Source organism: Dasypus novemcinctus, chromosome 5, assembly GCF_030445035.2.
Source record: "Dasypus novemcinctus isolate mDasNov1 chromosome 5, mDasNov1.1.hap2, whole genome shotgun sequence".
In the NCBI taxonomy this organism is placed as follows: Eukaryota; Metazoa; Chordata; class Mammalia; order Cingulata; family Dasypodidae; genus Dasypus; species Dasypus novemcinctus.
The window spans coordinates 25152797-25177533 of NC_080677.1; the positions used below are offsets into that span (position 1 = coordinate 25152797).

The following is a 24737-nucleotide window of genomic DNA, read 5'->3' on the forward strand; positions in this document are numbered from 1 at the left end:
CACACGGAAGGGCCCTCAGCAGAGATGCACTAAGGGAAATCAATTAAAGAACAGAAGTTTGGTTGTTCTAAAGTTTGTGCCAAACCTCATACTACATATAATGCTTCTGGTGCTTTTACATTTAGTTACTTATAACACTTCTGAATTTTGAAAGCATCTCTACTTTGTAACCTGGAGATGCTTCTGTAGTCTTCATGCAAGGGATGAAGAAATTGAACTAGGATAATTTTATAAACAGAACTGACCTAACTTCATTATCCATATAAGCAAGAATATAAAAATAAAAAGCAACAATATAAACGGTAATACACCAAACCTTGAACATTTTCATGTAACTGAAAAATTTACAAGCAGATGGCCTTCTAAATGTTACTCATTCCGTTTTTAGTTTTAAGGTTTTAAAGAAAGCTATTATCATTATGAACACTGATATATTTACTAAAGACAAATAAATAGAATCACCAAACATATAAGTGTTTAATGCCATCAAGAGTCAAATAACTGATCAATTAATATTGACAGATAGTCTCTATGTGTTTTCTAGAAATACAAGGTTTTCTCTGTTTTGATCTGTATACCCAAATCGAAAGTTGGATGAAAATAAATTGGAAAACCCACTGCTTGGTAAATGTAAGAATTTCCAGTTAACTTACGACTTCGAAATACCATTAATTTAAATGCTTATGAAACCCAGGTACAGTTTTATGTACTGGAGCATTTCAAAGATTTTTTTTATAGAAAAGTAACTACTGCTTCTTTTTTAAAACATAGACTGACATTGATTTATTTTCCATGTAGATTATACTTTATCTGTTTTCAAGGAGATATGAAACAACCAGGAAATGAGGAAATCATTTCAAGATATTAGCCCAAATGGTGAAGGAACTGTAATAAAAAGAGTAATTTCCAGTCAACACCAGAACAGGTCAAGAATATGAGAATATTTTATTAAGTAATTGCTCTGAACATCTAAGGGAAAGATTAAGAGTCAAGACAGAGGAAGGATGTGTCAGCTGATGTGATAGGACCAATGGGACCCAAGGCAAACATTTGCTTTTAATATCTAAAGTGTTTGGAGAGCAATGTTGCTTCACATTCTGGTATACTTTGTCACTTCATATGTCAATTTCATGTGACTCCATACAAATAATATGTATTTAGAAGGTGATAAATTAATGACTTGTTCTAAAATTACTTTTCTTTGTCAATATGTGGTAGATAAATGAAAAAGGAAAGGGATAGCTTTCTGTATGTAGGTTAGTTTCCATCAACAAACACAAATGCATGTGTCTATGTATGTATGTGTGTGTGTGTATATACATGCATGTGTGTATACATAGTGTCCTGGGGAGATGTGGATGGAAGAAGAGTGTGAGAAGATGAGCTTTGGAAGGCCAGTAACAATACTGGAATCCATCCTCCATTTCTGTTCCTTTCCTGTACTTTCCTTGGTTGTTTACACCTTGTGTCCCAAATCTTACCTAGTTTTTTGCTGCCCCACTTCCTGATCCTATATCCCCCAACCTCCCAAATAGTGCTCCCATTCCCATGACCACCCCTTAGGGCATTTTCCAACCTTTCTCCATGTCATCACTTTCTAAATTATCCTCTCACACCTTTGCCTCCCATCCTGATGGAATCTCTCACTGGCATGGAAATCCTGCTTTTTGGTTGACAGGGAACAGGGCAGTTCTTTCAGACACCCCAAGTAGCATCAGCAGAATCATAGTTCAGAGGTAATTTTACCACATGCCACGAAAGGACTAAATTTTAGCCTGTCTACCAGATGCCCCAAATTAAAGAGAAGGGCTTTCGGGGTTCTTAAATCCACCTGCCCATCATGAAAACTCAGGACCAACCACAGTGCTTGGGCTTTCGAGTTTGTAACGGGCGGGCTTCAGCAGCGGAGGCTAAGGCATTCCCCAAGCAGCGACCTCAGACTCCTGAGGAAACGTCCTGTCTGCTCTAAGCAGACACAGGGAAAACTCCCACCTCCTCTGCCCAGAGGCAGCGCTGGCCACTCTTTCCCTGCACCAGGGACAACCCACAGTTTCTCCTAATGTTCTGACAACCATTTGCCTCAAAATGTCTCGTTAATAAAGGCATTAACAGCTCACAGTTACTGAGAATTCACTGCATGCCCTAGCAATGCTCTACATGCCTAATGCTCGTGGATACCTCATAGGAAAATGGATATTTAGGTTGTTTTCTAACATTAAACAAGCAACTAAGGACTTTATAGTAAATCTATAAAAATGAACTATTATTTAGTCATTCAAAAAAGTTAATAAAAACTTTAATGACTGAGGAAACGCTTATGACAGTGAAAAACAGGAAGCAATATTTTATGTTCAGGATAACCTTAACTATAATAAAATAAACACATATGCACATACACACGCACACCAAAATTGTAAACAGTGATCATTCCTTGGTGGTGAAACTATGAGTGATGTTTTTTTCTTCTTAATGCTTTTTGAGTTTTTATTGTTTTTTGTTTGCTTACATTTTTAAGAGGCAAAAATGTGAATACTTGTAAAACTTATTATGTAACAAAGCAAGTCCTCAAAGAAGCAACAGAGAATATCCTCCCTATGGTTACCCAGGGGAAGACTGAGCTTGCTCATAGCTGAACGGAAAGCAGCAAGGGGCGTCCAGAGAGACACTGGGCAAAGGAAATCACTGTGCAGAAAGATATTTTTCACGAGGCCATCACTTTTGGGAGGGAGGGGATTGGAGATCAGGGTGATTTTTCTGTGTGACAGCAGTATAGATGAAGCCAACAAAATTTCAAGACTGGAAAGATGCCTGAGAATTATGGGCTGCATTGAGGGACAGTTGTATCACAAGCTGAAATAATTTGGAAGCCTTGGCTCTTTTTCCTGGCACCTCAATTTCTATGCCAGAGACCCAATAGTGAGGGACACGTGCACTGGAAAGGACTGAAAGTGAGTGCCTCGGAGTTACAAAAATCTGCCTTGCCAAAGAAGAAAAAGGCTAGAGGAACACTGAAGGGACAAAAAGGAACATTACATCCTCATGTTTTTGTTTTCTTTCCTAGTCAGTCAGTGAAATCAACTGCCATTCAAGAGGTCCAGATGTCCAGTCATCCTTTTCTGGATTGCTCCAAGTGAGAAAACACCAAATAAATTGATCGTTTCCAAATCAAAATTATTTGAATATGTATAAATCAGAAGATGGAGGGAAAAAATGCCAGTTTACCAGTGGTGGTACATTTTGGGGGCAGTCTTTTAAACGAAAAACTCATTTTTGTTTAGGTTTGTTTTAAATCTATGTATGTATAAAAATGTATAGGCAAAGGAAAAAATATTGCAACTGCATAAATGCAAATGTTAAGAATGTATTATTTTTCTTTTAGGTAATGGAATTATGTGTTAAGCTTATTTCCCTCCTTTTTGCTAATGTGTGTTTACATCATTGTTTCATTGTTTACAATGACTAAGTATGCTTTCAGAACGAGAATATTTGCTTCAAAAATTAATAATTCTGAGGGAAGCGGCTGTGGCTCAATCGAATGGACTCCCGTCTACCATATGGGAGGCCCTGGGTTCACGTCCCAGGGCCTCCTTGTGAAGGCAAAGCTGGCCTGCCCCCGTGGAGAGCTGACAGCCCATGCCCACTGAGAACTGGCACAGCAAGATGACACAACAAAGGGAAACAGGCAACACAGAAAGACGCACAGCGAATGGACACATAGAGCAGATAGCAAGCAAGCCGTGGGGGGTTGGATTAAATAAATAAAAAATAAAAATCTTTTTTAAAAAATTAATAATACTGAATTAAAACATCATTTTGATGTTGTATATTTTAATAAGATTGCTTAGAAAAATAAAAGAGCCGGGCTAACCTCCTCAAACACAGTTCCACTGCTTTTCTCTTAACCTCACCAGGTACTTCTGCCATGGGTATATCTATGGTAATGAAATACCTTACTTCTGAGAGCAGGTACTATTCTCAATTCAACCACCAAAGAAAATTAAGGGAAAAGCATACATTCCATGATATAAGGAAGAAAATAAGAGAAGCTGAGTGGATTCTAACCCACCGCCCTCCAACAATATCACTTTGAAATCACGGAAAACAGCTTTCATCCTGTCATTTACTCCTATAAGGAGAGACTGTCTCTCCAACTAATCACACCACAACACCAAATGGCTCAGTACATTTCATGAGCAGTGTCCTAACCACAAGGAAGCTTATCAAATGGAAAACAAGGTTTTGCTCACTTTTCAGCACAAATCGCAGAGAAGCTGGCCCTGTGGGGCTCTGGAGTCATTGCGCTGTGCAGTGGTTCCTGGGAACCTCTACTGAGAAGGGTTTCGATGATTTCAAGTTTGAATCAAGAATCAGGAAAAGGCTGGGATTAGAAACCATCCCTTTATGCATTTTTTCCTAGGTTCCTCTTAAATAGGGATGGAAGCCTCTAGTATAAAAGGGCTGAGCTGTGACCCAGCAGGAACTGAATTTCTCAGACTCCGAGGCTGTGGTCTGCCCAGAGGGTTCACCATCAGCTGTTGTCCACATGGGACCAGAGGACCAAGACATACCCCAGCTGGTGGCACCTGGATTCCTATAACATTTTACATACTTTGCTTCTTAATTAAGAACTTAGTCTAACTCTTCTGTGTGTGTGTAAGGGTATGTGGAAGTGAGTGGGTCTCTCTCCAACACAAATACTTACAAATCAATATATGAAGAACTGATTTTTAAAAAAAAAAAAACAAATAGGTATACCATTAAGATGATAAATTTATTTTCACGTTTCCCATTACCCCATATATTCACCAACTTTAAACATAAGAGTAAGCAAAGGAAGTGGTCCCTAATTTCAAAGTCCAGATCTAATCTGAAATAAATCTAGGCCCCAAAGCCAGGGATGACCTCTCAGGGCCTCTCCAATTTAGCTTCTCTACCTCTTGCTTCTGCCCCTCTGTGACCTGGGTCTGCCCAGCATTTCACAGTTCATGGTTAGTCGTGATCCTCTGGATCCCAGCTCAAATGCCAACTCCCCCACACCAGCTCCCCTGATGCCTCACTCCACATGTTTTCTCATTCCTCTAAATTCCAAAAAACCAAACAAACAAAAACACCAAAAACTGACCACTTGGCTCAGATTTTTGGGACAGTCTTCATTTCAAAAACTCTATACTATAGTTACACTATTTATTTCAGGGATTTTATTTTAGTAATGGCAAAAGTATCATTACTAAATCAATGACACACTATGCTCTATAAACTTACTACCTAAGTTTATACCTATAACGAATCAACTCTTACAGTAGGCTATCAACTCCTTATATATAATTTTTGTGTTATTATTTATGCCTATTATTTGTGTTAATATTTCTTAGTGCCAAGCACACTGCCTTGTCCATAAGGGAACCTAGGTAACTGTACCTTTAATAACTAGATTCGTCTTTACATTGCTAATTGAGGTGCCTGGTATACAACATAGCAGTTATTAATAAATATTTGTTGAATTAATTAATGAAAGAATATATTCTGGTGGGAAAAATAAGCTCCCCACTCAGATCTTACAAAAATTAGGTAAGTGTGATGATTGGCACACGGCAAGTCATCAATGGAATTTTGCTTAATGGACTAATTGATTTTCTCTGAATAAAGGGATTATTAAGAAAAAATTCTGAAAAGCCAGGAGTAGCATGAGGAAATTATGCGTGGTGCCAAGAGAGCTACCTGAGAAGTTATTTTCCATGAACTAGGATTCTTGCTTTGGCAGCATTTTCCTTCCCCTCTCTGGAAGTCTGATTTCTTCATCCGAATAAAGACAAGCTACTCCATGGAATAGTATTGCCAGAATCAGGACAAGATTCTGGAACAAACAGTTCTAATTCTCAATATGACTAAGTGGGAGCAGCAGAATAATAGTCCCCCAAGATGCCCACATCCTAATCCCCAGAAACTGTGACTATGTCACCTTTCATGGCAAAGAGAATTCAGATTGCAGATGGAACTTAGATGGGCAATAAACTGATCTCGAAATTGGAAAATTATCCTGGATTATTCCAGGTGGGTATGATATAACCACAAGGGCCCTTATAAAGTAAGAGGAAGGCAGGAAGGTATCACCATGATACAGTGTAAGACAGACTCAACCTGCCATTGCTGGCTTTGAAGATAGGGGAATGGGGCCAGAAAGAATGTGGGTGGCCTCTAGAAGCTGGAAAAGATGAGGCAATGACTTCTCCAGAGCCTCCAGGAAGGATGCAGCCTGGCTGTTTCCAAATTTTAGCCCACTGAGACCCATTTCAGATTTCTGACCTCTAGAGCAGTAAGATGAAAATAGGCATTGTCTTAAGTCACTGTTGGTGGTAATCTGTTACAGCAGCAATAGGGAAATGTGATAGTTAAGTTCATGCAGCAACTTAGCCAGGTTATGGTTTCCAGTTGTTTGGTCAAGCAAACACTGGCCTGATTGTTACTGTGAGGACATTTTGAGGATTTAAATTATCAGTAAGTTTACTGGATCTATGGCTGATAACATCAACGATCAACTAAGCAGACTGCCTTCAACAAGGAAAGAAGTCTTATCCAAACAGTTGAAGGCCTTAAAGGGAGAACTGACAATTTCAGCAGTCAGAAGGAAGAATTTCTAACTCTACTTCAGCCAGCCAGCAGCTTCTCCTGGAGAATTCTTAAAAAACCTTCATCGGAGTTCCTGGCTTGGGCCCTGTTCTACAGAATTTGGACTTGACCATCCACACAATCATGTGAGGCAATTCCTACAATAAATCTCATTATATTTATATATATATATATATATAAATACTGATTCTGTTTACCTGTCTGATACAGGAACTAATATACTTAGAAACAGCCAAGTTGAGCCAATCAGAAAAAAAACGAATGATGTAGATGTCACTAATGTAAATAATAGTGACCATGTATAAAGTGACTAGTTTATGCCAGAAACCATGCCAGATGCTTTAAGTATTTTCAATATTTCCGTCAATACTCACTTCTTCTCCGTGCATAGCATATTATTGCCCCAGCTTCATAGCAATGAGCTTTGAGAGGCTGCCATGTTGCCATGGTCATTCAGCCAGCAGCAGAAAAGGCAGAACCCAATCCAGTCCCTGTGGCTCCAGGGCCAGTGCCTTCCTCACTGTGACTTGATGCTCCTCCCACTTATGATCTATTTCACAGCACCCAGTGAAACACAGTTGCTAATGTTAAATCATTGGAAGCTCTTTGAGAATATGAAGAAATCTGTATGTATTCTTTGCCACAAATGAGTGTGCCCACTCAAATTTAGAGGTTCACAGATACCGTGCCCCAAGATTGATCAATGACTCAGGAATTCATAACCTCAGATGAAGAACACCTTATCTAAAAGTATTCTAGAGCCATAGTTCTCTTATTGACTGTGTTTATATTTCATCTCCCCAACTAGATGACAAGTTGCTGAGTGCAGTCTGTATCAGCTTTTTATCCACATCCCCTAGAGCACCTTTCACAATGCTGAACACTCACTACGTATTTTTAAAAAACAACTTGTTTTTGAAGATGCATCATTGCAATCCAAGTTCTGACTTTAAAATGTCTCCTCTTTTTAAACCAAAAGTTGCTATTTACCAGTTAAGAGAACTGTGTGTGGAGATGAAGAGATGGGATTTCACATCTTCAAGTTTACCTAGCTTCCAACTAAAAATCTACCTTTCAGCTTTGCAAACATTGAACATGTTACTTTGAAGAGCATCCTGGATTTGAATCCCAGTACTTCCACAAATGCTCATATAAAATCATGCACGTATGACCTCAGTTTGTTCACATGTAACGTGGGTCTAAGAACAGCTACCATGCAGGGTGGTCATAAAAATACAGATAGCACTGTCAGGATGCCAAGAACATGATAGATGCTCAGAGATTAGTCATTTTAGTTTTATTATTATAAATGCTTCAAGAATCTAGCAAACATATCTACTGCTGGCTAAAATAGTGTTGAATACAACTATAACAGACCTACAAACTGAAGAACTGGGCCTAGAATGGAGGAAGCCTTTTAGGGCAAAAGAACAATGTTCCTGAAGTCATAGGCATAGAAAATAAGGCAGCATGTGCAAGAAGAGCAGGAGACTGATCTGGCCAGAGAAGAGAGTTGCTTTGTAGATGTGAGACACCCAAGTTGTATAAATAAACTGGCCTGATATTTATTGCCAGCCTGAGAAGTTTAAATGTATTCCAAAGAACCAACATTTCTTAACATGTTTCCTATGAAACATCAATCCTGCCTGCTGCTCTGCCAAAATAAGTAGAAATAAAACAGCTCTGCAGTTCAAATTAGTTTAGGAGGTTCTCTCGACTACATCACCCTCTTGAAAGTTTACCATGCACATTGACACATAAAGGACTTTGAGAATCCTGCATTAAGGAAACATATGTAAATTTGTTTGACCCAGTATTTCCCTAATGTTTTTAATCATAGATCCTGGTATTGAAAATACTACTTATTTCTATCCCTCAGCACTAGTGTTCTATAAAAACAAATTTTGGCAATCCAGTGAAGGAAGCTGGTGTAGGTCCTCACAGAAGCCAAGTTTGGGTTTTGACAGTGGCAGACAGAAAAGGCTGAAGGAGAAAATACAGAGGTTAGCTACAGGCGAGAGAATGAGGGTCTGGCTGCCACGGGAATGGAAAGGAAATCATTAGAAAAACAACACGAAGAGACAACCAACCAGACTTGATGACTGATTAGCAACATGGGAGAGAAATGCCGAAAGTATAAGGAATAGCAGTAAGACTTAAAACCTGTACAGGTGGGAGAAAGGGGATGCCAGAATTCAGTCAACAAAGAGGGGTTACAAAGAGTCATTAACCCTTCCATCCAACTCCCAACTCAGATATTAGGGGGGGGGCGGGGGGGGAGGCAGGGGTCAAAGGCAGCAACTGTTAGCAAAATTCAAATGTAGTAGTCAGAAAGAAGGTGGTCTCCAGAAAGATCAGAAGTTGAGATCTAGCCAATCAGCATCTTGCCAAAAAGTGATGTGTTCAGGTCCTTGAAGACTGGACGAATCTGAGGCGAGAATGAAGGGCAACTACAGAGGGGCCTCGCGGAGGAAAGCTGTGAGCTTACAGGATGAAAAGGCCCAATAAAAGTATAGATATATGTGCTAGAGAGGGAGGAAAGTGCCCAGAAGAGTAGAGGCAAAACAGAAGGAAATGGAGATGTGAAGAAAGAATAATAGCACATTCATACATGAGAATTTCACTTAAAAACATGTAGTCCAACTAATGAGTCATTTCGCCATATTAGCAATAAAGGTTAGAACCTCAAGAGACTGAAGACATTCAAGTGACCTCATTGATGCAGATAAGTTTTTAAAAGATGAGCAGGACAAGTACTTTCAAACAGAAGCCCCAAGTCATGTATAAAAGAAAGGAATTGGCAAACGTCACATATGTCCTCTAAAATCAATAAAAATGTAATCACTAGAGAACACAGAATAGTGCTGAAATGTTTGGGCTCTAAAGCATCTTGGACCAGGGGAAGGATCCTAGCTTTATCACATATTTGCTGACCTCACATTATTTAATTTCTCTGACCTGCAGTGTCTTCATTTGTACAATGGGGATAACACTAGCTTCAACTTCATGGAGCCACTGTGAGAATTAAATGGCAGGATACATGGAGAACATTTATCAGGATGCCTGATGCACAGCTTTGTTCCATAAATCACCACTAGTAATAGGAACAATTGCAGCGGCAGCAGCAGTGGCAATTTTTATTGTTCTTATTTTGCTCATAGGGAATATGATTTCCAGAGAGGAATAAATCTGCCTCCACTTTGTATACAGCAATGTGTAATTTATTATACAGTATTTTCCACACAGTGTATTTTACAGTGTCAGACTTTGGGCTCTGTAGTCTATTGTTTGCTTTATCACTTCATTGCATTTACGTTGTACTACCATTAAGGGGTTTTGGTCACAATATGCTTAGTCAAAACTGGGTACTTGTACCTTTCTCAAGATTCAAAGATGGCAGCCTTGGCTAAAATGTACCTGATGTCTAACAATGAATTTAAATACCTCTTCCTGTACAAAATATATTCTTTCTCAGAAAATGACTTTTAATTGAACAATTTAATAATGGTGCCTCTCTATTAAAAACAACTTTCTCAAATAAAGGTCATATAGTATAACAGAACAGGGGATCAAGAAATGCAGGTTCTTATCTCAGCTTTGCCAGTTAGCAACCCTGATGATTATTTTAAGAAAGATGGAGTACCCTAGGACTGGACTGGTTAAGAGGTACAGGAAAAAGCTCTACATGAGCAATACAGTTATTACCCTATTTCTGAAATTGGTACAGAAAGGACAGAAGTTCAGTACTGTTCTTTTTCAAGCCATAACTCGGAGGACAGGAGTCCAAGTAGTTTCCTATGTTTACACACCTGAGAAGTGGGAGGGATGACCCCACAATTCAGGTACATTCACTTATAAAATTCCGTTATTCTAAAATGGTGATAAGCTTGAGCAGCAGAGAAACTGTTCCTTCATACTCTTGGTGTAAATTACATAGAGAGTTATTTGAAGTTTAAAATAATATATTTTTTAATACTATAACTTAAAAAACTGGGATCTTCATTTGCATCTGGGGATACCTCAATTACCAGTTTACCAGGGACTGGAAAATAACTGGAAAAATAAGTGGACATGGAAAACCAAGCCAGTCTCATTTTGTTGTTGTTGCTGAGCTCAGAGCACACCAACCACCACTGTTCCATTCCTAAGCAGAAAGTTCTTGTTCCCTTGTAGAAGAAAGGCTGGACCCTTGAGTTTCCAATTCTCCCACGGTATGGTAGGGGGGACACTCTGATGAATAGGAAACTCCTCATAACTGCCTTCTCCAGTCTTCAACTTCTAAGAGTAGTAAAGGCTCCAGACCTCTCTTCCCCTTCCTAAATGCAATTGATTATCAAATGGGACCCAGTCCTTGTAGAAATTCAATCTCCACCACTTGCCTTGAGCATCTTTCCTAACAATTAAGCCTCCGTTCCCTCAGCTATAAAATGGAGCCAATAATATTACTGGAGCCCTAAGATTGCCATGAGCATCAAATGAGGTCAAATGAGATAACTCACGACTGTGTTTAAGCACATAGTAGACACTAAATAAATGTTAACTGCTGCTGCTATTGCTGTTGCTACTATGCCATTACAGTTATCTTACAAAGGATGGGGACTATGATGATGGCTAACTAAACAGTCAGAGTCTATCAAGCACTAACTTCCTGTAGGGACTGACAGAATTTAATGGCCGAAAGATAGACCCTGATAATTTTAGTCTCCTCCTTCAACTCTGCACCAATGTACAGCAAGGAAATTTAAAATAACAGCATCCCTCAGAGCAGAAGAGCAAATAAAGCAAAACAAACTCATTTCCTTATACTCCATCCAATGCCGCTCCTGCCCCTGTGGGATTTCCTAGGCATTCCCCTGTGGTACCGCTGGTTTTTATTTGCCACCCTTGTCTGTCAATTGGGGTCTCGGGAACTGTGACACACCCAACTCCAAATGCTCAAGCAAAGAAACTCCAGTGGCCACTAACTTAACACCCCTGGGCAGGGCTAAAGTCAACAGCAAAAATTCTTATTCTACATGCATCTCCAGCTCCAGTATCAAATTTCCTTGCTTTCTTGAGTTAAGGACAGATTCTTGGTCTTAAGGGACCTGGACTTGCTTACAGTCTTGGAGGCCAAAAGACTTGCTCAAACATAGAATTACTAATTTACCAAACCTCTGACAGTGGAGATTGCTCAGAAAATGGGCCTCAAGGTCAGTCACTGTTTTATGATTTTTTTTCCCCCAGGAGAATAAATGAAATTGTTACTGACTCCTCCTCTTACAGCTACTCTGTTTAACTGGCAATACCTGCAGGGGGCTTCCATAAGATGTGCCAAACCAGTCAGGGCAGCACGGCATGGTGGGTGCACACAGAGGGCAGGATCTGAGAACAGCAATGTGCTGGGTTTGCAGCTGGAAACTAACCCTCTGAGGAGTTTAAATAGTCACCTGGCATCCGTGAACCTCCTTGCACCCTGAGTTGCTGAAATTCAATACTTCCTGTTATTTGCATGACGTGTAGTTGGGGTTATTTCAATTAAATGCACATCTGTGCTCATTATAGCCTACAGCCTTGGTGTTATATAATCATGAACTTTCAGTTTGGGTTGGGATTCTGATGAGGAGGTGTGACGTTACTATGGTACAGCTTAATGAATGTATGGGACCAGGACTGAGCACCCACAAAGCTGCCATTTATTGGCACTGGTGGTGTAGATGGTTAAGAGATTAGATTCTCTCACATGCTCAATCTTTCAATTTCTCTCCTCTTTCTTTCCTCTCTCTCTGTCTCTCTCTCTCTCTCACGCACACACACACACACATGCACACACACTCACACCTCATCAGTGAGAACCTCAACACTAAGTATTATTTTCATGGGCCCTGAGAACAGACATTCTGCAAAGAAAGACTTTTGTCTGATTCAGGTCTCTGTTGGGTGGTGAAATCAAGATTGCACCTACTATTCTCCAATACACAGTGAAATAACATTTCACATAAACCAACAGACAAGTAGCATTCTTGGCACCAAACTCCAGGTCACATGACACTCAGCCCAGGCAAAGCTAGACTTGCTTTAGGCTATAGCCTCATATTTTGGCAAGAAATAGCACTTGCATGAAAGTTTTATAAAGTTTGTTTAGTTCACTTCAAATATTTTATTTTAAATAAATCACCCAAACCAAATTTAATTCTTTTCAGTGGGAGAGGTGGAAAAAGAGAAAATGCCCCATGCTATTAAAAGACAGAAATGTTCCTCATGTTTCCTTCAGGTCTGATTTAAGGGAATTTCTTTTCATTGGGATAGAATCACCCCTACCATTTCACACCAACCCTGCAAATACTACACACATACACAATACACACACACTCAATTGCTAATGTTTAGACTGCCTTACTACGGGGGTATGCCTATTTTATTCTTCAATTATTGCTTCTTACCTACTTAGTAAGTAATTTAGAATTCTAAGTTACCATTATCACTGACTATTCCAGAGTGAGGGCTATGAAAATGTTCTACACATATATTCCAAGTTTCTTCTTTGTTGCTACTTTTAGGGGTCTGAGAGAGCCCCCAAACAATACCAATATAGTCTGTTAGACAAAGACTATTACAGTCAAGAAAGCAGGAATTCTGTGGGATTTTAGAAAGAGCAATGCGATTTTGCCACTGAAGAAAATAATGTCATGCTCATTTAACTAGTACAGGTAATCCAAATAAGTTTTGGAGTATCTGAAGCTATAAGCAACCCATTTCATTATGTCTGTTTACATGTACGTATGTATGTATGTACGTATATATTCTTGCCTCTTTCTCAGAAGGACAGGAAGCAGCTTACAGAGGTGCAAACAAAAGGATTCAAAACACGTAAGAATAAACATATACGATGAAGTCAAATGTAAGCTTATTACTCAGAAATTATTACTGAAGAGAGAAGCAGGATGCACCTTTATTTCTGGCTTCCTAGCAACTAAAGTAAAGATGCTGACTTTTAATCAATCAAGCTATGTTGATGATTATGCCTGTATAACTGCAGGGGGTAGGATTAGGAGGAGGAAAGTACAGAAACATAGTCAATTGAATCCAGAGGCTTCTGGTCTGCCATTTGTACCACGAGCAGCAGGGTCACCTCACTTTACCCTCCCACCTCATCTAATCACCAGCATTGAGAATAAGCTATTGTTATAAGGACTGCAGGCACTTATTTCTGCATTCATCCAAGCTGTTACCTCTGTTTGAAGCTTGCAGTACTAACGCTTCTCCCAGGGGTGATTTCACCTCCTAGGAGGACATTTGGCAATGTTGTCATAAATGGGGGGGGAAAGGAGGATGGGATGCTATTGGAATCTAGTAGTAGTGGCCAGAGATGCTGGTAAACATCCTACAATGCATAGGACAGCTTCCAAAACAAGGACTTATCTGGCTAAGATGACAGTAAGGCTAAGGTGGAGAGCCCTATAATAGCTAAATGTGTGGCTTGGTATAGCCATTTTTCTGGTTTTGGAAAACACCGGCCTTAGTCTTTGCTTTCAGCCTTGTTTTCTCTGATCTAGAAATCCATCTATCAGTAGAGCTTTCCTAACTGACAGATAAGGAGAAGATGAACCCAAAGGTTTGTTCTGGACCCTGAATATAATGAAAAAAGAATTTCAAAGTAAGAGTTCTTTTTTATTTAATGCTGTTATGAGCATATGTGTAAAAATATCTGTTTGAGTCCCTGCTTTCAATTATCTTGGTATATACCTACAAGTGGGATTGCCAGAGCATCTGGTCAGTCTGTGTTTAACTTTTTAAGGAATCTCCCAACTGTTAGTTGGAGGCCTTTAGGCCATAGCTAAAGGACAAGAGAAAATGTCTACCTGGATGCGGTATGAAAATCTGAGCACTGCTTAAAAAACTGGAAGCCATTCCAGCTCTTAACTCAATCTGAACAAATAAACCTCACAGATAGAATGTGTTTTATAGCATTGATAGAAGATGTGATGGAGAGCAAAAGAGAGTACACCAATGTAAAGGACACCGAAGAAGTTGAGAAGTAGCCATGTGAGGACACAATTTAGAATTGGACAGAGATTGCATGCTTTGAGCAGTGACCTGCTAGATGCAGAAGCAGGGAGAAATGGCCTGCCAGGTGCCTCCAGCTGGGTGGTTTTCTCCCTTGCCAGGTTTCTAGTGATAGAAGTCATAGGATGAATTGAATGTTTAACACAATAAACAGCATTTCATATGACTGGTTAGAAACTCAACTCGTTTGTTATTACCAATCTATTCTTTTTTCCCCTTTCTTTCTGATAAGCAACCAGTCTTCTAGATACCAAAATGCAAGCCCCTAAGAGGTAAAATAATAATGTAGCTTTTTTCCTCAACTAGCTCAAGAATCAACGACTTAAATATTGTAACCTAAAGTCAAATGATTCAAGATTTAGGCTGCTTCTGCACAAGGCTGGCCATTGGGTGGCATTAGGCTGGTAAGCAGCAGTCCCACCTCATGGCAATGTAGTGGGCAGATGTACCATGTCTGTGCTCATGCAGACTGGAAAGGTTTAAGGAGAAAATATTAGGAGTCCCTTAGAGGTCTGTCTCAGCTTCAATTAGGAGATACTTTATAGGGAGATGTGAGCATCTTCATTAACATGGACAGAGGGAAACCTTATCCAATTAGATTCTCCCTTGATCATCCAGAAAAGAATTAAGCTGAAGTCAATCTTGAACCATCGGTGAACAAGGTGACCTCAGAGGCTTTCTGGGAGGATAATTAAATTAGTAGTTTATATGTATGTTTTGAAATCAACTGGCATGTTAAACATCACTAAATCTTCTTCCTGAATTAATTCCTGGCTGTTACTAAGTCATACTTCTTTAGCCTGCTTTGAGTTATTGTATATACTTCATTATCTCTAGGGAAAAACACTCTTATTAAATCTATAATTTAGTTTTCATTAATTCAATCAACACTTTCTTCCAGTGTAAGTGTAATCTTTCATAACTCTCTGTCTCTCAAAACAGTGACATATATATATGACCTGCTAATGGAAATTGACCTTGCATATCCATAGTTCAAAAGAACTAATCAATTAGAAAAAGTAACAAGGCCAGGATAACTCTTAGTAATACAAATTCTGATTTTAGACAAGTGTGATAAACAAACCTTTCCTAGGTGAAAGCTGCCTTTCAACTGTCATCATAGCCCACTACCCTAAGCGACTGGCTGGTAAAATACATTCTAATAGATTCCATGGCTTTGTTAATCCTGTTCATAATATATCAGAGCTAATTTGACAGTGACACTACTAATACTCCTCTTCCAACGAAACACTTCAGAAAGCTAACTCAAAACCATATGAATTTGAAGGGGTCTAGAATGGCAATTTGTTAATTGATCAAGGCATATGTCTGGACACAGGGATGATATTAAACCTGTCACTATACTCTGTGTCTGTGCTGATCAGCAGTGCAGTTTCAGACAGCCTTCAGAATAGGTCATGTTTAGAGAGAAACTTTAAGAACTCAGTTGAAAATATCAGGAAGACAAAATAATTGCTCAGCCCGAAGATCTCTTGTTTTATCTTTGCCAAAAGCAATATTGGATGTGCCCAGATGAAATGGTGAAGAGGTGAGATTGGAGGAGCGGGGGAAGAGGAACCACAGCTATGTGGTTTTATAATGAGAGAAGGAAAATCCTGCCTAGATTATAGATAATGTTTGATTTTACTGGAGGTCATTATTTTGACCTCTATGACTATGTCTGCTATTAGCAGTCAAAATGCACATTAAGTTGTCTGGTCCCTTTTTAAATTCCATCAGATAGTGGACATTAAGTTATCTGGTCCTTTTTAAAATGCCATCAGACCATTTATCTTCTTAACTTCTCATAGAACAAATTAGAAGGAAACATCTACATTTATCTCCATTGTGCCTCTGTGAGAGAATTACAATTGACTTAGGAAGGTGGCATGATCCCATGCTATGCCTACAGAAATAAAATGTACATAAAACTGGCACCGACTTTTTTTCTGTTGCACCGCACATTGCACAACAAATAATAGTAATACCATGTTTTCAAAGAAATAAACTTACTTTCAGTGCAAATAGGACAGCATCCTTTTCTGTTGAGAATTTTACCCTAATAAGGAGAAAAACAAATAACAGATTAGTGTTAAGAAACAGGGTCTGCCAAAGACAAGCCTCTTTTTTAAAATCTAATACCAGATAAACCAATGAAATCAGTTCAAGCTGTATTTGAACTCAATACCCAGATGGAGATGATGATGGTGAAAATGAAGTTTCAAGTATCATGTTCTAAGGCCAGGCAAAGAATTCAGAAAGCTTTCCTGTTTTTTTCCTCCAAGAAATCTAATACCTAAAGAACTCGTTGGTGTGATTTTGCTCACATGAGGAAAGATAGAGACAGTTCAGACTCAGCCTTTTCACTGATATCCAAATCCAGCCCTCTAGAGACCAAGCACACACTCACATAAAAACGGCAATTGTCTGTCAACTATCAATCCATGCAAGGACTTTCCTCTGTATTTGCTTTACCAAAACAGTAAACTGTAACCCAAGCTTGGGACTCATCTGGTCTGAGAGATATGGGCAATATCCATGCTACAGATCAAATTCAGTGAGATTTCTTCTTTTAGAAAGTAGTATGTTATCCATTTGAAGTTATTTTTCTCTAGTCCAAAGCCAATGAAGCTTTGAAATGCTGCGTAATTTTCCATTGCCTTTCTGGAAATACAGTGTTATCTTCTACTTTGTGCTTTTTTAAATGTTTGCTGCATGACATTGAAAGGAAGAAGCATATTCTCATGATCCATATCAGAGAATTACATAGTCTTATCTCTGATTAAAGGGTTACTCACAAAGGAAAAAACATGCAGAAAAAGTTAACATTTTGTGAGTACTTGCCGTGTAACAAACATCCTACTAGATATTTTATTTATGTTAGCTAACATACAGTTAGCTGTAAGGATTAAATGAGTTAATACTTAGAACACAGTTGGGTTTAATGAATACTAGACAGTACTGTAATCTTTGTTATTAAAATAAATACACAATAACCTTATGAGCAGAATATTTCCCTTTTTTTAGATGAAGAAATTACCTCCTGTAACATAATGGTGGTAGAACTCAAAATCATGCTTAAATTTGTGTGATCCTAAAGGCCATGTCTTTCCATTCTAGATTTTTATCATCTTTAGCCATCTAACTTTAAGAGAATTTAACACTTGAGTACCCGCTATACACCTGACAGAGTGCTGTGCATTCCACAGTTATCTCATTTAAACTTCACAACAAACCTCTTTACCCCCTGTTCATAGGAAACAGGAAGCAGAGGCATCAGAGAGGTTGCCCAGAGCCTTTCTCCAGGCCATGCAGCTAATATACTACTCATTCATAACTTATCAGTTGCATCAAGATTAGAGGTAGGTATTCAAAAAAGCCACATCTGATTCATTTTTGTATCTGCTAGGCTTTCAATGGACCATTAAAGGCTATGATGACTTTGAATGAGACTTAAAACTCAGCCCCATCCAGCTGCCCTATGGTTTGGGGCATAATGACATACTCTCATTGCCTGTGGTCTATTCATCTATTTTTAGGTAGCGTGGCACAGAGGTGTCTTCAGGCTTCTCATGATTGAAAGCAGTTAGGACAAAGCCATGTGAGGTCAGCTCCGGCCCAAGGCATGTTGGGCCAGGGCAAGGACTAAGGTGTTCTATCCAAAGGGAGCCCAGCTGTTTAAAGCCAAGGCCACAGCAAAATGCAACAAGATGTCTTCCTTCAGCTGCACCCCAGCAGTATTTGTCATCTCCCTTTTTCAGGAAAATGAGCCTGGAGCTGGTAATATTGCCGAATTCGGTGGACTATAAATCAAATACATGCCATGAAGTCTGGCCACCTGGGTTACACTTAATTAGTTGTGAGAGTCTGGCACGTTGAAACCCCCTCTGCCAAATGGGTCTCTAGTAATAGCACCTGCCTTAGATGAAGGGTCTAAGCTTTCAATGAGGTTTGCCCTGTCTATAGAGAAAGTCTCAGTAAATGTTAGCAGTGACAAGATGATGGTGTCATGATGGCTCCGGTCCCCACTGGAACCCTCAAGTTTTCTCACAAATTGAACTCCCTTGGCTCTGGGGGATTCGGTGGGTGGAGGGCGGATGGGAATTTCAACAAGACACACACACTTCCAGAAAAAAAGAGATGTGTAGTAGCTAGAAAAGATAGAGCACACTTTATTCTTCTTTTTTTTTTTAATTTCCTCAGGCAAGGCAGGGAGAGGAGTCAGTTTTTTAAGAGGATTTCCATGGTAGAGGCAGCTTGTCTTCCAAAGACCTTGTGCTGGCCCCAGAGAAGGGAAAGTGTGAACCGGAGGAATGGTTGGATAGGTGCCTAGAAACAGCAAGATGGCCCCTGAGGCAGAAGCTGGGCACGGACAAACTTTGACAAGATGTGGAGGGGGCGGGGTGGAGGAGAGGCCTTCGACTGGAGGGCTGGGTGCTCCTGGCCCTACTGTGGGCCACGAAGAAGAAACGCTAGCAAGAAGCTGGTGACATGAAGCATCGGCCTCCCCACAGCAAGGAGACAATGAACACTGTCAACCCCGCTACAAGTGGCAGGATTCAAGTGAAGCTCAAAACTCCACACAGCCTGCTGGGGCTAGTTGCTTGAGCCACCAAGTTGGCACAGCATCCTGTTTTTGTCTTGTAGAATAAGGAAGCCCATTATTGCTAACATGTGCTGCAAGAGTTCATTAGTACTGAGGGTTCCCCGAGGACTGGCATAAATGATGTGATCCCATTTTTCCCAATGAATATTTATAAGCAAACCATGGTCAAGTCTACTTATTGTATTTCCTTTTTTTTTCTTCCCCCTTTTATGTGAGGTTTTTAGTTTTATGTCTGGGGTTCTTTAAAGCAAGACTAATTAGAGGGTTTTTTTCTCTTTTTTTTTTCTTCCCATTTATTCAGTTGTGCAATAGCAACAGCTGTTGTTTTTTTGTGCCTCATTTGGCACTCAAGTAAAAACAGCAACTTTTTGTTTATAATAATACCAGATGTGAATAAAATTCAAAGCTTTCTATAACAGAGAAGGGAGGACATGTCCTGAATATATGGATATATTTTTTAATTCACTGGAAGGTACTGAATAGGTTTGCCATTTTCCCCAAATGCACAAGACCTTGAACGGTTTCAAGTTGCTGAAGTGAATTCAGTGAAGCTCATGCTTTAAAATCTAATGGTTCATGCACTGGAGCTATTGGTTTCTGAAAAGGGATATTTCCATAAGGACACTATTTCCATTTGGGGCTATATTTTAGGCCAGGGTTAGAGAAGGAAAACTGATAAAAGGGCTGGGGCTTGCTGCTAGGCAGGAGAAAACTCTGAGGGAATTTTAAGAACAACCACATATGACAATGAATGGCTATTAGATGAAAGCACTGATCTGAGAAGAGAGAGAAAAGGGTGGTTCTGATGTCAACCAGAAAGCCAGCAAAGGCAAATAAGGAGCAGATCTAAGGAGATGGAGAAGTTAAAACAAAAAATTAGTAGACTTCAACAAGGCACAGGAGAACTGGGACCAAAACGAGGTGAGTCCTGCCAAAAAGAAGGAGCTGAGCTTTGCAGGGGGCATTTGGCCATTTAGGGACTTGAAAACTTTGGGAGATCCGGATTCTGAAAATGGTCTATGATCATGCCACACATAGGACCTTTCCCAAGACAGTAAGATAAAGAGATCATCAGCCTGCATTCGAGGTGTACCTGAGGGCAGCTGCTGATGGGCACGCACTGCTTCTTGCGACACTCTGTCTTGCCTTTCACACAAGCACAGATGGTGCAGTTAACGGAGGACCACATCTCGCCATCCTGCAGGAGGGAGCACAGGGTGCCGCTATCAGATGGAGGCATGTCCAACTATCTGTCCTTTCTTTGCTGAGGAAAGTAGCTCTTGCCCTGATTGCATTACACCACTTCTAGACCAAATCACTCTGAGGTGTTTAACTACAACCACTCAGAGTTTAAATGAAAAGCAGTAGTGATCTGGGGATGTGCATGTGAGTGTGAGGGTGTGCGTTTTCTCCATCCAGGATATAGAAAGAAGCCTGTGTCTAACCAAGTCATATTTGCATCTTGCTCCTCATGCATTATTTCCTTAGTTCCAACCTGGGTGACAAAGATAAATTTTCATATATGATGCAATGACAAATATCTCATTTCCCCTGTTTGACAGGACTGAAATGTTTAAGCTGCCCCAGGCACCAGCAGTTAATTGAGATGTCTGGAGGTGGTTAGTTTATTTCCAGATGTGATATCATTCTGGACCACACAAGACATGAACATATTGAACATACAAAATACAGAGTCTAATTTGAATGATGCCTCATATCCAGACAGACACCTGATGTGCAAGTCATCTGAGAATGGTACATATTCTGCATGCCCTACATCCCCTTCTTCCCAGGATGGTAAACTCCTCCCAAAAAAGCAGGGTGCTGCTTTGGGACACATTTCTTAGACTAGACACTTGCTTAGACAGAAAGGGTTGAGGAATTCCTTGGGCTCATTGAATTGGTAATCTTCACTTGACAAATGCCCAGGCACAGAAAGACCTGTACCTCATGAGGACAGGCAGGGATATGTATCATTGCTTGTGGGAGGAGAGATTACAGGCAATGGAGCTGAGCCACAAAATAAAACACATTCCTTCCTGTGCTTTCAGATCCAAGAAGCAGATTTTGTTAAAAACAGAAATAGGCTCAGATCTTCAATTCCTCCTCTTCCTCATTTTTTGAAAACATCTTAAGGGCTACCTACTCTCTTGTGCCTTTTATTTCTCAGGAGAGAAAGAGCTAACTGAAGCCGTCTCAAAGGGCACGACTCTTGCAAGCTGTCTGGGCACTAGGTGGATTCTGGCACTCGGTGATTCAAGCACGCCTCCGTAACTTATTTAAGACCCCATGGGCCAACGAGGCCATCATGAGCATGAGTCTATCTCATCTGGGTGTTTTGGAGCATCCAATGGTCATGTAATAAGGACAAGTGCCTCTGAAAGCCTGCTGTGAACACGGCACACAAGCAGCTCTGTCCCCTGGGTACACGTCACATCTTCTTACTGTTTCCCTACTAACCAAAAACCCTTCCCCCATTTGTGGATAACAACAGTGTCATAGGAAGTCTGGATAAGTGCACTTTGCCCGAGGAGCTTCCACATCTGTGTGAACCCTGAGGGGTCTCAAGTCACATGGGTACCAGGAGAGGCACCTTGGGGCACAGGTAGATGGGGAAAACCTAGATGGGAGGCACATCGGACAAAGGCAAGAAACTGCATCCTGATGTTTAAATGGCCACTGCACAGTTCCCATTGGGCTGTCAGAAAATCATGGCAAACACACCTGGAATAGGTATCAGATGGTGAACAGACAACCCTTTTGGTGGAGCTGGGACAGGCTCTCTCACCTTTGCTCAGCTGCTATGCTGGCCACTGACACCCGGACAACCCCACATGAACATTTTCCAAATGAGAAAACCCATTCTCTGAAACTGGAGCTTTTGGAAAAGCTTCTAAAAGTATCTAGCTAGGGATTGTGGGGGTCTTGACAAAGGGTCATCGTCCTGACACAGGTCACAAAACAGCTCCCACTGGACAAGAGGCTCTCAGGAATTCAGCACCCACAGCCACAGCACCCCAAGGGGCATCTCCTTTAGCTCAACCCCAATCTTTGGTCAACCACATTTGGAAAAGGCAATGACTTTTTACAGGTTTATGATATTTCATTAAACAAATATAAAGCCAAGGAAAAACATTTTTCAGACACTTGCTTATCTGCCCCTATCTGCATTTGACTCTAAATATATATGTATTAAGTGTGTGCACATGTGTGTATATATGTATTTATATATCTAAACCTTCATGTATGTATACACAAAACACACACACACACATATATACATGTATGTATAAAAGATGGGGAAAAAATCCAATCTGCATTTTATTTGGAACTTTTTAAAAGTAGTTCCCATGAACCTGGTTTGTGACATTACCTGGAAAATCTTATTGCCAAACTTGCACACTCTGATGTCTTCTGGGGGCACTTGTAGGAGGCACTCCTCACAGCAGGCCTCCTGGCCTCCGTCACAGCCACCAGGTTGGGAGCACTTCCTCTTGCATACCACGGTAGAGTCCTGGGGGCCAGAGGCAAACTAGAAATGTAAAATGACTTCCACCCCAAGCACTCAACCTGTCCTTCCTTGAACAACCTACAACTGAATGATTTCTTTAAGACATAGTCTGTAGGTACCGTATTTTAATTTATTGCAACAGATCTTTCACTCATTTCAAAATGGTATGTGTTGTCCAAAGATCTGGACTAGAATTTGAGGGGGCTATGAAGAATATGACAAGCACTCCCTACCTTTCAAGAGGCTGTAATTTAGTGCTCAAGAGACTGATGATTCCACTCTAGCCAGCGTGTGGCGAGACGGTCCAGCTAACTGTAGGCCAAACTGTCTGCTTCCCCTTGTCCTTCCCCTTTTTTGTGCATTCACAGTGCTCTCTGGGGTCTCCTCTATGGCTTTATGACCTTTGCGGAGTTTGGCATGAAGGCAGAACATAGTTGATGAAAAATTAAAAATTCAGAACTCATACTCCATCTCAAAATGAAATTCTTTAAGTGTGTTCTCTGTTAGAACAGTACAGAACGAACAATTCCAAAGCTGGACCTGGACTCTAGGCTTTGCTGTACATAGCGTGACCCTAAGCAGGCCGCTTCACCTCTCAGGGTGACAAGTTTATATGTGTAACTTAAAGGAGTATGGCTTGGTTTCTAAAATGTGGCCTGATTCATTTAACAACACATTCAAGAAAGGTTCGGAGCAGCTTCAGGAAAGTAAACTTCCCTAGTCCCCCAGTCAACAAGATTCAATTTCACCTGGAGTAGGCCATCAGCTGGAATGACTGTAAGAGTAAAACATTTATGATACTGAGTGGAAGACAGGGACAGAGGAAAGAAATGTCTCAGGATAGATCAGGGATCCCATCAAACTGTCATCGCTGTAAGCCCAATGACAGAGAAATGAGAGCAAGCCACCATCAAGGCACAGACTCGATGAAAAAGCTTTGAGAAAGGGTTCATTTCTGAGCATATTGTATGAAACAGCCTGTGTGAATTAACCTAGCAATTTCTATAGCCTCTGTTAATTCTATGACTTCAAGAAGCACTTTTAGTTTGATCTAAAGCTTCTTTAAAAATGAAAAAAATTTTTCAAAAAGAAGTCTTTTCAGTACCAGTTACTGTATTCCAATTGACTTGTCCATCTAAGATTAATATGACCATGAGCCACATCTCAAAAAAAAAAGTATTTTCATCCTTTTTTCCTTTATTTTTAAGATTCAAACAATATGATACAGTGGACAGAGAAAAGGCTTTAGAATTGAATAGAACCAAGTTAGATTTCCAATTCATTTATTAACCATGTTATCTTGAGCAAATTCATCTCCCTGTACTTTATATTCTTCATCTTCAAAATGGAGATGATAATATTTATTTCTCAGGTTTTCTGCATATGAGATTTAAATGAAATATGTAAAGCAGCTGGCATGTTGCTGGCACATAGAAATTATTATAAATCAATTCACAAGTAGAAAAGATAAATAAATGATTTGTCAAACAGCATGTCCTGATTTCTAGTTCGAAAGACTAGAGTGCATGCTCATTCTCAGATAATGCATATTTCACTGTAGATCTCCCTGTTTTTATTAAATATATATATACATTTACTTATATATACAGTTATTTATATATATTATATATATACACACACACATTACACACATTAGACCATGTGCCTAGTATTGGGTTAAGCAATGAAAACGTGGAGATGGATGAGCTTCTGTATTCAAGGGACTCACAGTGTAAGAGAGGAGGCAATGATATAAACAAATAAATTACAACATAATATGATAAATAAAACTAGTAAAGTAGAGAGGATGCAGAAGAGAGGGATTAGTTATCTCTCTCGGTGGGTTGGGCAAGCCTCTCTGGAGGAGGAAATGTATGAGAAAGGCTGTTGTGGATGATGAGGAGCTTTGATAATCAAATTTAAAGGAGGCAAGTACCATGCAGGTAG

At 40.0% G+C, this 24737-nt stretch overlaps 1 protein-coding gene across 4 annotated transcripts in view; it reads right to left on the reverse strand.

Annotated features, from left to right (window-relative positions):
- The window catches only part of BMPER (BMP binding endothelial regulator), a 237774-nt gene that overhangs the window by 74473 nt on the left and 138564 nt on the right, over positions 1-24737 (reverse strand). For all 4 annotated transcript variants that reach the window (XM_058296785.2, XM_058296787.2, XM_058296784.2 and 1 more), the window contains exons 9-11: positions 22653-22793; positions 20373-20477; positions 16687-16732 (exon numbers count right to left, since the gene is read on the reverse strand). In XM_058296785.2, the coding sequence (XP_058152768.1) occupies positions 16687-16732; positions 20373-20477; positions 22653-22793 (292 nt within the window). The remainder of the gene's footprint in view (positions 1-16686; positions 16733-20372; positions 20478-22652; positions 22794-24737) is intronic.